General features: G+C 44.3%; 1 protein-coding gene across 7 annotated transcripts in view; it reads right to left on the bottom strand.

The window, feature by feature from the left end:
- DLG2 (discs large MAGUK scaffold protein 2) overlaps positions 1 to 16,717 on the bottom strand; it is a 1,098,948-nt gene that overhangs the window by 285,220 nt on the left and 797,011 nt on the right. For all 7 annotated transcript variants that reach the window (XM_054164548.1, XM_054164550.1, XM_054164553.1 and 4 more), the window contains 2 exons: positions 14,510 to 14,654; positions 11,199 to 11,337 (listed from right to left, as the gene is read on the bottom strand). In XM_054164548.1, coding sequence (XP_054020523.1) covers positions 11,199 to 11,337; positions 14,510 to 14,654 — 284 coding nt within the window. The remainder of the gene's footprint in view (positions 1 to 11,198; positions 11,338 to 14,509; positions 14,655 to 16,717) is intronic.

Genomic DNA, 16,717 nt, shown 5'->3' on the forward strand with positions numbered 1-16,717 from the left:
AACCAATGACAAATTCTGTCTCATTTTCACACCCATACTCCCTTGCCAAACACACTCCCCCTCTTCCTCCAGTCTCTTCAGTTGTAAAATCTGACAGGACTGAACATTCAAAGCATAGAACCAAATCACTCCTGATTATATTTCTGTGTCAGAAAGAGCTGAAAGAACTAAGCATACAGAAAAACTACCTTTGGTCATACAATGCTGTACTCAATCATGCTGGCTTTTTTAGATAGCCTAGGCTGCGTTACAGCATTGTGAGAAGCTTGGCTATACCACACTGTGAGGATGGAATCTTAAAGAGTTCTACTGAAAAAAAGAACCACAAAAAAAGTTTGGGAGGATAAATGAACTGTAGTTTTTCCAAAGACATATGGCCTGGCATTTAGATTTAGCTTTTTACAAATGCAGTAGAAATACTGTGTGGATTCAGTTTCATCAGCTCCCACACTTAGAATCATAGAATCGTCAGGGTAGGAAAGGACCTCAAGGATCATCTAGTTCCAACCCCCTGCCATGGGCAGGGACACCTCACACTAGATCAGATTGCTCAGAGCCACATCCAGCCTGGCCTTACCTCCAGGGATGGGGTTTCTACCACCTCCCTGGGCAACCTGTGCCAGTGTCTCACCAGCCTCATGGTTGTTGTAGTTTGAGCTGGGTGCCCCCCTGGTGCATTTACTTCCTGTGTCCAGAAGTCCAGCCCAGAGGGATGGACACAGGAAATTGTGTATTCCCTACCATAATTCTTTGCACCACTATAAGATCCAGTGCGGAGTCTGGCACTTCCTCTTTCCTTCCCTCTCCGAGACTTGGTAACTGGGGGAGAGATCTCCCGGCCATGGGCCTGATTAGGCCCAAGGCCACAGGGGGATGGGCAATCTCAGGCCTGGCCAGCTGAGACTAGCCCAGCAGAGGGAGGGGGAAGAAGGAGCCCTGGGGGTTTTGCATGCACCCTCAGGTGGGGTTGGGATCTTTCTTTGTCACTGTGCTTTGGGTTTTCTGTAACATTCACTGCTTTCTATTTAAACTTTCATCACTTTTGCAATCCGTTTGTCTGAGTCGTTATTTCTGCCTGTGGTGGGGAGGGGATCTGCCCCAACCCATTACATTTTTTGGCGCACCAACGTGGGGCCAACTGCAGCTCGGATTGCAAAAGATGGAGAGTTTAAATTTAGTTCTGGGCGTCGGTTTGGGTTTGGAAAGCTGGGGCTCAGGTTTTGTGTTACCGGGGCGACTGTGTGAACTCCTGTAGACTGCAGAAGGATAGCTGGTGCGTAGCTGATGGCATGGAATTCCCTCCTGTTGTTTGGGAACAGCGAGGGGTGGTTCTTTCTGTGACTTTCTGCCCAGGGTAGCTTAAGAGTGCTCTAGTAGCCTAAGAAGGCGAGACCTGCCTTCTCCTCGTTCTCTGCGGAGCGGCGGGGAGCGGAGGAGGGGCAGCGGCAAGCAGAGCGTGGTCGGCCCGCGGCCGCTGCGGGGAGCGGACACCCGCGGCGAGCGGGCAAGCGACTGCTGGAGGTGACTCGGACTCTGCATCGCGGCGACAGAGACGGCGGGGGCCGGGCCGGGCCGCGTTCAAGCGGCGGCGGCGGCACCGCCCGAGCCGGGCTGCGTTCAGGCGGCGGCGGCAGCTGTAAATCTTTCCCTGGTGTTTTCGGACGTGTTCCGAAAATGGCGCCGAGCACCTGGCTCCGCCTCCCTGCTTCTTCAGTGGGCTGTGGCACAGCTCCTCCCTCTGCCGGGGGTGGAGGTTGTGCAGCCGGATGCTGTCCTGCCTCGGTACGCGAGCGCCCAGCCGGGGGGTGCGGAGTGCCTCTGACATGCATCCGTGTAGCTTTGGTCCACGTGAAAGCGGTTGGCTGCGGCACCCTGGATGGATTGAAAAAGGCAGTCGTGGAGCCGGATTGTTCCGACTGGCCTGCCCCAGGGGTGGAGAATTTGCCGCTGAATAGGAGAGTAAAGGCTTGGCTGAGAAGTTGTGAGGTATTTCCAGGTGACCAGGATGTCCCAAGGAGTCCACAAGGAATTCACACTGCAGGAGAAGGACTGCGTCGCTGGGAGGTTCCATCACATGAGGAAGAACAACTGGAATGGACTGATGCTTGAGCCTGAATGAGATACTGTTTGAGTGGACGCCCAGATGAAGAGATGGACTCTGCCGGACATGTCATCAGAAGTTTTCTGGTCTGATGATGTGTTTGGGTGCAAAGATTATGGTATGAAATACAGGGGTGGCATGTTGTAGTTTGAGCTGGGTGCCCCCCTGGTGCATTTACTTCCTGTGTCCAGAAGTCCAGCCCAGAGGGATGGACACAGGAAATTGTGTATTCCCTACCATAATTCTTTGCACCACTATAAGATCCAGTGCGGAGTCTGGCACTTCCTCTTTCCTTCCCTCTCCGAGACTTGGTAACTGGGGGAGAGATCTCCCGGCCATGGGCCTGATTAGGCCCAAGGCCACAGGGGGATGGGCAATCTCAGGCCTGGCCAGCTGAGACTAGCCCAGCAGAGGGAGGGGGAAGAAGGAGCCCTGGGGGTTTTGCATGCACCCTCAGGTGGGGTTGGGATCTTTCTTTGTCACTGTGCTTTGGGTTTTCTGTAACATTCACTGCTTTCTATTTAAACTTTCATCACTTTTGCAATCCGTTTGTCTGAGTCGTTATTTCTGCCTGTGGTGGGGAGGGGATCTGCCCCAACCCATTACAATGGTGAAGAACTTCTTCCTAATGTCCAATCTGAATGTACCCACTTCTGGTTTTGCTCCATTCCCCCCAGCCCTAGCACTACCCGACATCCTAAAGAGTCCTTAAAAAGTCTTCAGCACTCTAAGGCTCTGTGTGGAATACTACAGCATTAAATATACAATATCATCACAATTTTTAACATGGAGTAGAAATGAATATGGAGTAAGTGATCTAAGTCTCCCTCTCTCCCTTAAATGACCAAGCTGCAATGATTAAAACTAAATGCAATTTAATGCGGTTGTGACAGTGGTTAATTAAATTTGCTCAGAAAAATAATAGATGCAATTTGTACTAATTTTCAAAGAAAAACAAACATCCAACCTTTGCTATCTCTAGATAAACAAATCGAGCCCCAGGCAGAAACTAAGCATGAAAATAGAAACTTGAACAATTAAGTTACAAGTAATGTACTAGAAAGAATAAATACAAGGCATTATCAGCCAGCCAGTATGAGTCCTTATCGTTTATTTTCTGTAGAGCACAGGTGATATGCTGAGTTTGGGTGATGCATGGTGATAGTTAAGAGCTCACAATCGCTTCCCATATTCATATAACTGTGTCAGTCTACTTCTGTGTGGCTTTTACTCATCACTCATAGAGTAACAAGTCAAAAACACGGTGTAAAACTCATCATTTGAAGGGTGACCTTCATCTGCAAAACATGAGTTCTAAGTCTGCTCTGACACAAGACCTAATAGGGAATGCAGCTAAGCTAACTTCTTTCAGCCAATACACACTTCAAAAATATGCAAAATATTCTGTCAATAGAAGACCTAAGCCAGCTCATTAATGACCTCAAAGGAGCAATTTTCAGCAATCATTACGAAAAACTGCACATCTTTTTCCCTATTGTTCAGCTTCACCAAACCATTGTCAGAAAACTGTTCATTGGCAGTTTTTTTAACAGACAAACTAGAATCACAGGATCATAGAATGGTCTGAGTTGGGTGGGACCTATGAAGATCATCCAGTCCAACCCCCTCTGTGGTAAGCAGGGACATCCTCAACTAGATGAGGCTGCCCAGAGCCCTGTTGAGCCTGACTTTGAATATCTCCAGGCATGGGGGCCCAAGCAGCTCCCTGGGCAACCTGTTCTAGTGTTCCACCACTCTCACAGTAAAGAATCTGTTCCTAACATCCACTCTAAACCTGCTCTTTTCTAGTTTGAAGCCATTGCCCCTCATCCTACCAACACAGGCCTTTCTAATATGTAAACCATAATATTAGTTGCAATGGTTTAATACTGAAAAGTCAAATCTGTGCATCCATACAAATTAAAAGGTGTTTCTGTACAACATCCTCAGTCCAACTCTCACGTTTATATAAGCAAACAAAAACAGTTGAGGAATGCCACTTTCTTAGTTATACTGTGATACTGTCTAGTCATGAGGTCTGTGGAGACAGGTTGGACTCAACGATCTCGAGGTCTCTTCCAACCTTAGTGATACTGTGAGACTTTGAAAAACATCTCCTGAGACTTCAGCTTCGTGGCTTTCTGTCTCTCTTCCAATCCCCAGGACCCCCTCCTCGTCCACAAAAGGTAATTTTGCAAAACAGGTAACTCAGCTTTTTCAACCATGAATCTTTAATAATCTCTCCAGAGTTGAATGCCAAAGTGAATTTTTTATCAGCTGAATCAATAAGTTTGATGTTACCATTTGCTGAAATGCAAAAGGAAGTAACAGCTCAAGATGGCAGTTCCTCGTGGATCTTTTGTTGATGTTGTTCACTAAAGGCTGAGCTGATGAACACCTACAGCTACAGGAACTTGAGCCTGTAATTTCAGTTATTCTGGCAATAGGAAGGCAGACATCTGCCAAACAATAAATGGTAACTTTTCTTTCAGCTGTAGTAGTAATGAATATTCAAAGAGACAAGCAAACAACAAAAACCACAACAAAAATGAAAACAAAAGAAAGCAACAAACCCCAAACCTCACCAATCACAAAAAAACCCTAGACCAAAATATTCCTGGTTTTTGTTTTTCCTTCCTTCCTGTTGCCATAAAAAAGGGTTGGCATGCCTCTCTGTTGGCCACCTCACCCACTCTCATGCTTAAAGTGGAACTATTGTCAATGTTGTATCAGGATTACAGCAAGGATCTCAGAAATCTCAGAGAGTATTGCCACGGTTCAGGCTCAATCAGAAGCCAAGCCCCACACAGCAGCTCACACAACTGCCTCCACCTCCCACCCCTTGGTGGGACAGGAAGGAAAATTGAGAGAAAAAGGCAAAGCCTTGTGGGCTGAGGTAAGGAGGGTTCAACAGAACACCACCAAGAGGTACAACCACCAGGAAGAGCAGCAATACTCATGAAACAATATGTAAAATGAGGTAAAATGCAGCACTGGCATGGCATAGCCCACCACAGACACCTACTCAAAGCCCCCATTTTTGCCCTGGCCAGCCCTTCCCCTACACAGCAGGCATGATATCAGTATGGCATTGAATACTTCAGTGGCTGGTTCAGCTGCCTGACTTGGCTGTGGCCCCTCCCAGCTTCTTAGGAAGAGGAAAAACAAATACTAAACAACAAAACCAAACCAAACTCCCCAAACCAGCCAAACAAAACCCAAACCCAAACCCTAAAATCTCCATCCTTGTCCCACAACCCAAAAAATAGCTGACTCCAGGGACAGGTATCACAACCCTTCAAAACAACCTGCTCCGGCACTACACTTACCTGCTGTCGTTTCCCCCCTTAATTTTCAAGCTGAAATCAGAGCATCCAAAGCCTTGGCTTGTTTTGCTCTGCTGTACTTACAGGGTGCTCTTGGACTGCTCCTCAGTCTTCTTTAGAACATTAAAAAAGACCCTGTTCCCTCAGTATGCCTCTAACCTCCACAGGATTTAGAACTTTGAGAATCTGTTGGACCCTTCTGTTTTTCCAGAAGAATGGGAATTGGAGACATTCCTCTTTTCCTGCTGGCCATGCTTCTCCTAATGCAGCTCAATATGCTGATTACCTGACAGGCAGTGAGCGCGCTCTTCAGGTTCCGCGTTCAGCCTGGCACCTGCTGTAACCTCCAGGTCATTTTCAATGCAGCTGCAATTCAGATGCTTCTTTCATGGCCCTGTTCCACCTGAGGAGCAGACTTCTTACTGAACTCAATGGGATTTCTCCTGGCCCAGTCCTTTCATGTATCAAGATCCCTCTGGAATACAGCTCTGCCATTTGTCATGTTAACCACTCCCCTTAATTTATTACCCTCTGCAAATTTGCTGAGGGTGCACTCTGTGTCATAAGCTAGGTCACTGATGAAGACATTCACTGACAGCCAGGATATGCTGAGCTACTCTGCTCATCATTGACAGATGTCAAGTGATTATCATAACCCTTTGAGTACTGACTGAGACAGTCACCAACCTAGTCTCTTCTTTTAGTCCACTGTTTCTCAGCCTGCAAACAAGAGTGCTGTGGGAGACCATGCCAAAAGCCCTACCAACGTCTGCTGTCACATGCAAATGGGAGAAGGCTGATGAGCAAGGAGATGGCATATAATCCAGGAGGTACCAAAAAGCCTACCCAGAAGGTTTCCAAACCTTTACAAATCATGTCTTCTTTCCAGCTATGGATCAGTTGTACTTTTATCCAACAGTTCCTCATGTTTGGATGAGAGGCTGCTGAAGGAGTTTCAAAGGGTGCTCCCCGTGTTACAGCTTCTCCTAGCCACAAAAGAGATGTGAGAAATAGCTCTGCAGCCTCTCCCCAGGGCAACCAGTGGAGAAGAGGTATCACCACGTGTGCCAGAGCAGAACCCAGGTGCATATCTGTGGGTGTTATGGCATGAATCAAGTGTGTCTCTGGAGTCAGCTGTTTTCACCCAGCAAGGAGACATTCCTGCTCTGGGCAGCACCTGTGCAGTGACACTGGTTGGTATAGGCCAGCCACTACTCTCCCCTCACTCACTCAGCTAGTCATTTCATCAGGGAAGGAAACCAGGATGGACAGGCATATAATTTGCTTTTGGTAAATCTGGGCTGACTATTCCGATTACCTTCTGGTCCCTTTAATGCCTCACAAAGACAATGCTGAGTACTTCATCTTTTCCTGCACTGCCTGTCATTACACTCCCCCCTTATCAGTTTTTCCTTTCATCAGATTTTGTCTTCATTTTTGAAAGTAGCACATCTGCAGAATCACTTTTTCTTTTCCTGTAGGATCCTTATAAGCCTTAGATGAAAAGAGGTTCCTGATTTTGTCGCTAAGCAGCCGAGCACTGCTTCTCCATGTCTTGCATTCTAGGTCATGCTAAATCCCCCTCCTTCCTGCTGAGCAGGATGGGTCATTCCTGAGTTCTCTGTAAGTTCTCCTTAGAGGGCATCTGTCTTTCATGGACCCTGTGTCTCTGTGGCAGCATCCCAAGAGGTACTGCTTAGCAGTTCTCCAAAAAGGCTGAGGTCTGCTCTTCTGACGTTTACAGTCACAATTTGCTGACTACCTTTTCAGAGTTCCTTTGAATCATGAACTGAACTAACTGATGGTCATTCTGATCTCAGCTGTTATTTATCACCATCTGTGCCATGAGTTCTTCCCTTTTCATGAGCAGCAAGTCAAGCAGAGAATTGTTCTGGTTCCTCCCCTCTAGCAGCGTTAGGAAACTGCCAGCAACACCGGCAAGGAGTCTCCTGCATTGCCTGAGCAACATTTTTTTTCTTACAGGAAATTAAACTAAATAAAGACTTATTTGGAGAATGGTGGTGACTGTATCTGTAGGCTTTTGTGGCACACAGCTTTAGCCACATCTGATCCCAGATTCTGCTAGCTTGCAACTGTGAGACTTTATTTGAATTCTCCAAGCTGGCAACTTCTGTTAAAAAAGCAGGAAGGCAAAACGTCCCTCGTGAGTGACTTTCGAATGAGGCCTGCCACTGACAGCATTTTTGACCAATAATACACAACTTACAAAAGCTCAGTAATGAGAAGACAGTGCAGAGCTTCATTAAAACTTGTGGCTGAAGGTTGTGTGTTGTTTCTCCATTTCTTGTGTTTTTCCCCCATATTTTTATTAAGTGGTACTGAATTTTTTATATCTTTTTTCAGATATGGACCCAAAATGACACATTTTCATCCACAGGGACACTCATTTTTGTTAGGCAAAATGCAGGGATTTGTTTTAAAAACCCTCTGAATTTGGACAAACAAGAAAAACATAAAAACAAAGCAAGGAAAGTGGACAAATGGAGTTGAATGTTCAACCGTTCACTGACAGATTCATTACAGCCAGTAAGTTAAATGAAAGCCTCTCTCAGATCATGGTTATGGAATTGCAAAAGCCTTTTATAGTGAAGAAGTTACTGTTCCAGATATTTTTAGTGGGCACAAATGACAACCTGCCAGAAGTGTTGCCGTATTATGACTGCACGAGTAATAAATTTCCTCATGTGCTCGCCATGTAAATTAGCCCTGAAACCCTATTACCTCAGGAACCAGGCAGTTTTAATGGATAGCACTGCAGCACTTGGCAATCATTTAATTATAAAAATTATGTGAGGAAATCTAATTATAAATGCTGCAATCAAGGGATCTATAGGTTTCACTAAAATTACCAATAGGATAATTAACTTCCCAAAAGATTTTTAAGTCTTTCTAAACTGATCAGCAGCAAAGACTTTCCAAGTATGTTCTTATTTTCATGGCAGACTCATCAGCAAATCCTATGGCACTGCACAGGAAGAGTGCCCTCACTGTCCTCAGTTTGTAACTGAAAATCACTGAGAGAATGCAGCTAAGTGGACATCTGAAAAATAAAAGGCTTAACATTGTTCAAGTGTTAAGTGCTTCTGAAGGTCAGAGCTTCTTATCCACTGTAATCAGAGGAGAAATCTGGTCTCTGGCTCTTGTTTGGCAGTCTCTCAGATTCTGTTGTGTGATCAATGTCCGGTGAGGAAATGCAGTGGCAAGAAGTGCCGCTTTTCTTATGACTACATTCATTTTATCTTTCTGCTTTTGTATTCTGGGTATCAGTGTGGCATATAAGCAATTACCACCAATATAATTAAGTCCATAATAGCAGCCTCCTTTTCAAGGGTCAAAGTAAATACTTGTTTAGAACTAAGAGATTTTCTTCTGATTTGCTCTGTTGCATCCAGACTCTGCTCCTACGACTCAACACCTTCATTTCTGCCAGTGCCACTGAAGGCCACGCTTATAGAGTCAGCCTCTCCTGTCAGCAGTGCCAATGACACAAAAAGCCCACTGGATCTCAGCCCCTCATTAGGTGACACACCAATTTGGAAATACAGAAAGGAAGAACACGGGAAAGGAATCTTTCACAGAATACAAACAGCTTCGCTGGGTAATGATATTTCCCCACCCCCTCACCCCAAACAATGCAAAATGGACATTGCTGTGAATACCTCAGTCAAAAACCAGAGTGTGCCAGTATTTAATCTCACTGTCAGGAGCCAAACCTGGGAAATTAACTTGTTTAAAAACAAACTCAGAATATCAGCATAAGAATACCTATTTCTTCCCAAATGGTGGAAAAGCCATGCTGAGTAATTTCAACACATATTCTGCACAGTTCTTTGAGTGCCTTCTACTTGGCAGCTGCTGAGAAGTGGGGTAAGGCTGTCATTGCCATCTCTCCTCTCTCTGGTTTTTATTTTTCTTACTTTTAACTTTTGGTAGAAATAATTAGAAAGTTAGCATCAGCTATACAGGATGCAAAGAAACACAGAACCATCTAAAGATACTTCTTCATTACCTAACAGGTTTTGTAACTGCTTAAATGGTCTTTCAATTCTCAGGGCAACTTTTCTCCTTTTTTTAGTCCTACATCTTTCACTTTCTGTGCCTTCTTGGTCTCCTTAGCTATTATCTACTTCTAAGGTTGCATTTTTTTTGCTGGTTTTAAATTTAGCCAACTCTTTCTCAGTATTAGTGGTTCTGGCATCTGATCACAGGAGAGAATTCAGCACTAGAAGCTTATTGACAAAGCCCTCATCATTGCAATGCAGACACTCCATTGGTATTCTCCCCATAAACAGTCATTTTAGAATTTATGAGGTCAGTACCAGCCCAGGTAAAGCCCTGATGCACAGATTAATGATTTTATATGTATTTTTTTTAACTATTAATTAAGAATATAACTTCTTGGAACCCTTTGGAGAAAATTTGTCCTAAATGAATGTCTCATAAGCTCAAGGAAAGCAATGTCAGCTTTGTATCTTCAGTCAAAACAAAGGAGAGATTCTTTATAACCAAGACAGGGAAGCAAGGTGTGGTTTCCATACATTTATGTCCTGATTAAACACTACATCATGATCTAGTTACTCTGAATCTGTCTAATCCAACAAGTTAAGCAGCCTGAGATTGTAATCATAGCCAACAAGAAAAAAGAAATGCAAATTAGCAAGTTATGAAGCTGATGAGTACGTAAGTGGATGAGATTCTTTGGCCTCAAATACACAGTAAGTCAGGTTAGATGAGTGGAACAGCCTCCTCATAGCTTTAAACACAATGTATTTATAAATACTGAAGCACAGAAAAAATTAATCTCTCATTTTCTGTGGCACTAGACATTATAATGAGAGCTCATTTTGCAAAGTTAACGACTATTGTCTTCTAAGTGAATGGTGGGGCTCTTCAAACTCATTGTCTCACCAGTGACATTCAGTGTTAGTTTCATGCAAGACACAAAAGAACCTTTCCAGCACTTCCCTGAGTGTCTTTTCTGCCTGGAGATCAGCTACACAGAAGCATTTGTGCCACCCATGCTTCTACACAGTAGTCACAATTATTTGGGGATTATTAAAAACCCTGAAAGATTAGAAGGAATATCCAGGGTAATTTTGCTGATAATCACATCAAAGAACCCCAGTTAGGTAGGCACCGAGTGTCACTGCATAACCTGTTCCCTTTCAACCTCTGTGATCTCACAGAAGACCATTTCATATTATGATTGCTTTAATGGTTAAGGAACTTTCCCCAGTTGCCCTCCTGTATTTATTCACAGCAACATTATCTATTTAGTTTCCTTTTCCCATAGTGTTTTCTCTCCATAGCATTTACCTTGCAAGGTGTGTACACAGAGCAATTACAGGCTACTTCAGCCTTGCTGTCAGTAGACTAAGCAAGCTGCACCTTTCACAGCACACTGTCACAGACTGGCACAAGTGCACAGAGGGTCCCTTTACCCACACATGCAGCGAGCCAGAAGACCCTCTGATCCTGAGAGCTCCTAGTTGTGTTAAGAAACAGAGTATTTTGCTCAGTGCCAGCATTGTTCTAATGCAGCCATGGTGTTTAGGCACTAGTGCAGGACTGCACCGAGACAACACTGACCTCAGGCCAGCACTCATTCCTGTGATCTTTCTCTTGGTTGTCTTCACACCTGTAAGAGTTCCAATTCATCCTCCCCTGATCATGGGTGACAAAAACTACACACACATCTGAGGCAAACTGTAGTAATCATGAAAAGTAACAAATAAAGAGAAGCATCTGACCTGGTGTAGTCGTCCTCCACAAGCATGTGCTTTGGAATGGGAGAGTATCTTCCTGGTGAGATAGGGGCCAGGGATGTCTTGTACTCTAAAGTGCCATTGTTTCCAGAGAGTATGTGATTTTCCATTGGTGGAGAGTAAGCTGATGTTAAGAATAAACATTTCTAGTTAGTCAGTTTCATGTTTGATTTGATGTCACAAGAGCACCATTCTTAAGTACAGTGCCTAGAATGTGCTTATTGCTGTAGATAAGATCAAAACAAACAATCCTGAGAAAGCTTAAAATATAATAAGAGAGAATAAACAGCTGGAGTTTTCCTGCAATATTATTATTATTGCTAATATTGATATTATTAATAACATTGATGATAAGATCAATAGTGACTGTATAAATAACAGCAACAACAATAAGAAGTTGGTTTATTTGTAGGGATTGACTCTTTAGAGGGGACATGAATAAAAAAGGATAGTTGGGGAAACTGGAAACATTTTCCTCAGTTAGGACTGACTTGAAGAAGGAAATAAAATAGGATGGAATGAGATTAAAAGCACATTCATCTTTTTGATTGCAATATACAGCAAAGGGAGCAATATAGTAAGAGCTCAATGCAGGGTAAGAGCAGGAATTTTGTGTGTGGTAAGAATGATGTATGGTGAAGATTTAAAGCTGTGATCTACTACAAGTATCAAAATTCCCATATAACTGATGTTTCAGTACCAACACAAATGGCATTCAGATCACAGTAAAGCTCTACATTTAAAATACAAAGTGGATACAAATCTCTTACATATTAATGATTCATGAAGAGAATTACAGGACTCTGCTGTCTGATTCTATATTGAGTCCGTGAGCTCTATTGCTTGCTTGCCTGTTTGGTATTCTGAAGTTACTGGGGCTATTTCTGACTGCAGAGATGTAACAGCAGTTGTATTCAGTCTCCAGTTGATGTAATCGGAAAAGGAAATGGTAAATAGGAAAAACAATGATCTGTGCTTCTGCAGAATGAATCCTGGGTCATGAGAAGAAGACAGACAAACTTCCGAGTATCAGTTTCAGTCTTTCAGAGGCTTAGAAACAGAATGCTTCTGGAGGCAAATATTTCTATGGGGAAAGGCCAGCACCCATGCTGAAATATTCTGAATGAGTGGGTATAGAGAAAGGTTCCCTGGGGATAAAGGAATCTGTATGTATCAACAGCCTGGGACAGGCTACAGCAAATCCTTTCAACCTTTCCTCTCCCTCTGGAATTCTGTCTTCTCATATGCTGCTGATCTACAGTCTGACATGATGAAACACACTGACTTACAACACCCAAACTATTATTTTGGCAGGTATTACAAAGCAAGAGATTGGATAGGGACATTTAACATTTCTGCTTCTTGGGCTCTGCTAAGATCAGGCTGCTGCTGCACAACAGGACTGCCATCTGCTATAACATTTGCTAACTAAATAGGTATCCTCAGCACAGTTGAGAATGCCACCTGATGTGCATGTTGCCAAACCTTCTCTTCATTTTTATGGCACACTCTAAGTAAGGAGGATTGTGGATATTCACATTTCCCCCCCAACTTTGTCACAAGTGTAGCAACACTATGCAAAAGTGCAGGAAAAGAAAATCAGTCTCCAGCACTTAATAGGAAAATCTGCCTTATCTAAGCCCTTGGTTAGCCTTAAGTGAGCCTGGGAGAACCAAGATGGGTACGGAGGAGTTGCTGGAGCTCCTCTCAAAAATGAAACTGCCATCCAGTTCTCAGGTGTGCAGCTGGTCCCTGTTGGTATTTTAACTCAAGGCAGACAGTTTCTAATGAACAGCTAAACAAAGAGAATTTCAGTAATGAACTGGTTAGACTAACAGGCACCAGTGGTATAGGAAGTTGCAACTGAAGTGTTAGGAGTGCTGTAAATGAAAAGGGAATGTGAATGCCTGGATGCAGACATCAGGAAGGGCTGGCAGGAGGAATATAAGAATTGGATGTGCTGATAGCACCTAGATTCACCCACAGGTCACCAATACACAACATAACTACTTGTAACTTGTCAGAACAGCCCACATGAAAAGGAAAGCAAAGACTCAAGATATTAACAGATGAAAGTAAGGAGGTAAAGACTAGATTGGAGCCTTGGGCGCTCAAAGAGTCAAAAGAGAAGAGAGCAATTCCTGCAGACTTGCATAGATGGGCCAGAAGGAGAGAAGATCATGATTATTGCCATATCCTTAAGGGTACAAAAACCACATCAACAAGGAGATTGTCAGCATAAGGAGAAGGTATATTTGTGTCACATGGACTCCATAGCCACGCATACTTGTACTTGGTCATCTCAGGGAGTCCTGGTGATGCATCTGGATGCAGATCTTTCTACTTGAATGCTGCCATGAGCCTAGAAGATTCTGAGTGCATGGACTCCCCTATACTCAGCTCTGGTTAGACCACACCTTGAGTACTGTATCCAGTTCTGGGCCCCTCAGTTTGAGAAGGACATTGAGACACTTGAATGTGTCCAGAGAAGGGCAAAAAAGCTGGGGAGGGGTCTGGAGCACAGCCCTGTGAGGAGAGGCTGAGGGAGCTGGGGTTGCTTAGCCTGCAGAAGAGGAGGCTCAGGGGAGACTTCATTGCTCTCTACAACTACCTCAAAGGAGGTTGTAGCCAGGAAGGGGTTGGTCTCTTCTCTGAGGCACCTAGCACCAGAACAAGAGGACACAGTCTCAAGCTGTGCCAGGGGAGGTTTAGGCTCGAGGTGAGGAGAAAGTTCTTCCCAGAAAGAGAGATTGGCCATGGGAATGTGCTGCCCAGGGAGGTGGTGGAGTCACCATCCCTGGAGGTGTTCAAAAAAAGACTGGATGTGGCACTTGGAGCCATGGTTTAGTTAGTCCTGAGGTGTTAGGTGACAGGTTGGACTTGATGATCTCTGAGGTCTTTTCCAACCTGGTTGATTCTGTGATTCTGTGTAATTTTTCAGTGGACAGGACTCCAGGCTACAAACCTAATCAAATTTCAAAACATACTTGCATATACTTATTCCTGTAATGTTCACAAGAGTTAGAGTTTGGTCTGGTCACTTAGCCAATGGCCAATTGGAATCAGAACAGAAGAACCCCAGCTACATTCTTACTTGGGCTGTAAAATTACTTTAGTAGAGTATTTGTAGCATTTCACGAGTACAGCATATGGAAGTGCCAATAACCATTTCATTCTTGCAGCCTTCCAAGCTGTTTCATAAAGTTTAATGGGGCACTTTGGACACGATATGAAAGAGCCACAATCATCTGATAAACTGATAATCTGCTACCAAATGAACTGCAGGAGTTACTTACAGTGAGTAATATCTGGTGGGCCATATGGATCGGTCATGTAAATGGTGGTGGGCTTCCCGACTTTCAGATACACCACATCTGAGGTGTTCTTCAGGATCGCCACTGCCTCCTCGTGGGTGACTTCTTCCAGACTGTAATTATTTACCTTAAAGAAGAAATCAGACAGGTGAGACAGAATGGAGAAACAGACACCAAAAGATGGCACAGCACTGCAGTATCACAAAGTTGGGGAAAACGCTGCAGGCAAAGAGCACTGCAGACGGCAGAGGCAGCAAGGTATAAAATGCAGTTTTTGTAGCACCTCTATGGAAGACTGACACAGCAGGGTTGGTAAGGTCACAGAATCATAATTGGTCTACTTGCCAGGAGGAAAATCCTTTGTGATAGTCACCATTAACACAAATTTATATTTAGTTTAATAACCCCATGTCATTTACAAAATCTGCCTATAGAATAGAATAGAATAGAATAGAATAGAATAGAATAGAATAGAATAGAATAGAGCAGAGCAGAGCAGAGCAGAGCAGAGCAGGTTGGAAGAGACCCTCAAGATCATTGTGTCCAACCTATCGTCCAACAGCACCTAATCAACTAAACCATGGCACCAAGCACCCTATCCAGTCTCTCTATGTTATTTGACCTGTCAGGATGAACTGTCTAAATTTGCCTTTCAGTGTACATGGCTGGGCTCTCAGAGATATTTAACACCCCCAAATCTTTTAGCCTGGAGAAGAGGAGACTCAGGGGTGACCTTATTACTCTCTACAACTCCCTGAAGGGAGGTTGTAGACAAACGGATGTTGGTCTCTTCTCCCAGGCAGCCAGTACCAGAACAAGAGGACACAGTCTCAGGCTGCACCAGGGGAGGTTCAGGCTAGATGTTAGGAAAAAGTTCTATACAGAAAGAGTGATTGCACATTGGAATGGGCTGCCTGGGGAGGTGGTGGAGTCGCCATCACTGGAGGTTTTTAGGAGAAGACTTGATGGGGTGCTTGGTGCTGTGGGTTAGTTGTTTGGGTGGTGTTGGATTGGTGTTGGATTGGTTGATGGGTTGGACGTGATGATCTTGAAGGTCTCTTCCAACCTGGTTTATTCTATGATTCTATGATTCTTTCCACTGCTGAAATAATGAGATCTACCAGGTGGCATATGAAACAGGGGGATGCTTATGAGATGCAGGAAATGAAACAGAGCAGTTCTGGATGGGGGAAAAGGCATTTTCAGTGGGATGTCAGTTTTCTGGAAGCACAGGAAAGAGACTTCGAGAAAGTAGGAGAATATAGTACCAGTTCTGTGTTTTTCTGGAAAAGAAAACTTCTGAATGAGAGTATGGAGTAAGGGTAAAAGACTACAGATTAAACAAGAAGGAAATGGCAGAAATAAATGTTGCCTATTTAGGCTTTAATCCCTGAGAAATAAAACCAAAATGGAAGTGTCAGAAGTGGTTTATTGTAGAGGCCTATGAATATTATTCACCTACATGTCCACTATATCCACAGAATGTCACCATGTCCTCCCATACACAGAGCAGTGAATGGGCCCTGTCTCAAGCAACATACATCCTGAGCAAAGAATTACCAGACAGAGGAAAGAAGAGTGTAGATACAGGAGTCAGACCTGGTATAAGCCAACAGAAACCATAGAATCCTAGAATCAGAAGGGACCCAAAAGGTCCTATGAGGACAGGCTGAGGGAGCTGGGGTTGTTCAGCCTGCAGAAAAGGAGACTCAAGGGAGATGTAATAGTGGCCTTGGAGTACCTGAAGGGGGCTACAAGAAGGATCACAGAATCACAGAATGTTAGGGGCTGGAAGGGACCTCGAGAGATCATCCAGGCCAACCCCCTGCCAGAGCAGGATCACCCACACCAGATCATACATGAACTCATCCAGGAGGGTCTTGACTATCTCTAGACAGGGGGACTCCATCACCCCCTGGGCAGCTTGTTCCAGTGTTCCATCACCCTCACTGTGAACACTTTTTTCCTCCTGTTTCCATGGAACTTCTTCTGCCTCAGCTTCCACTCACTGCCCCTTGTGCTGGCATTAGGCATCACCCAGCAGAGCCTGGCTCCAGCCTCTTGGCACTCACCCTTGACATATTGATAGACATAAATGAGGTCACCCCTTGGTCTCCTCCAAGCTGAGGAGACCCAGCTGCATGGAGAGAGACTGTTTACCATGACCTGTAGTGCCAGGACAAGGGGCAA

Source organism: Dryobates pubescens, chromosome 10 (assembly GCF_014839835.1).
Source record: "Dryobates pubescens isolate bDryPub1 chromosome 10, bDryPub1.pri, whole genome shotgun sequence".
NCBI classification, from domain to species: Eukaryota; Metazoa; Chordata; class Aves; order Piciformes; family Picidae; genus Dryobates; species Dryobates pubescens.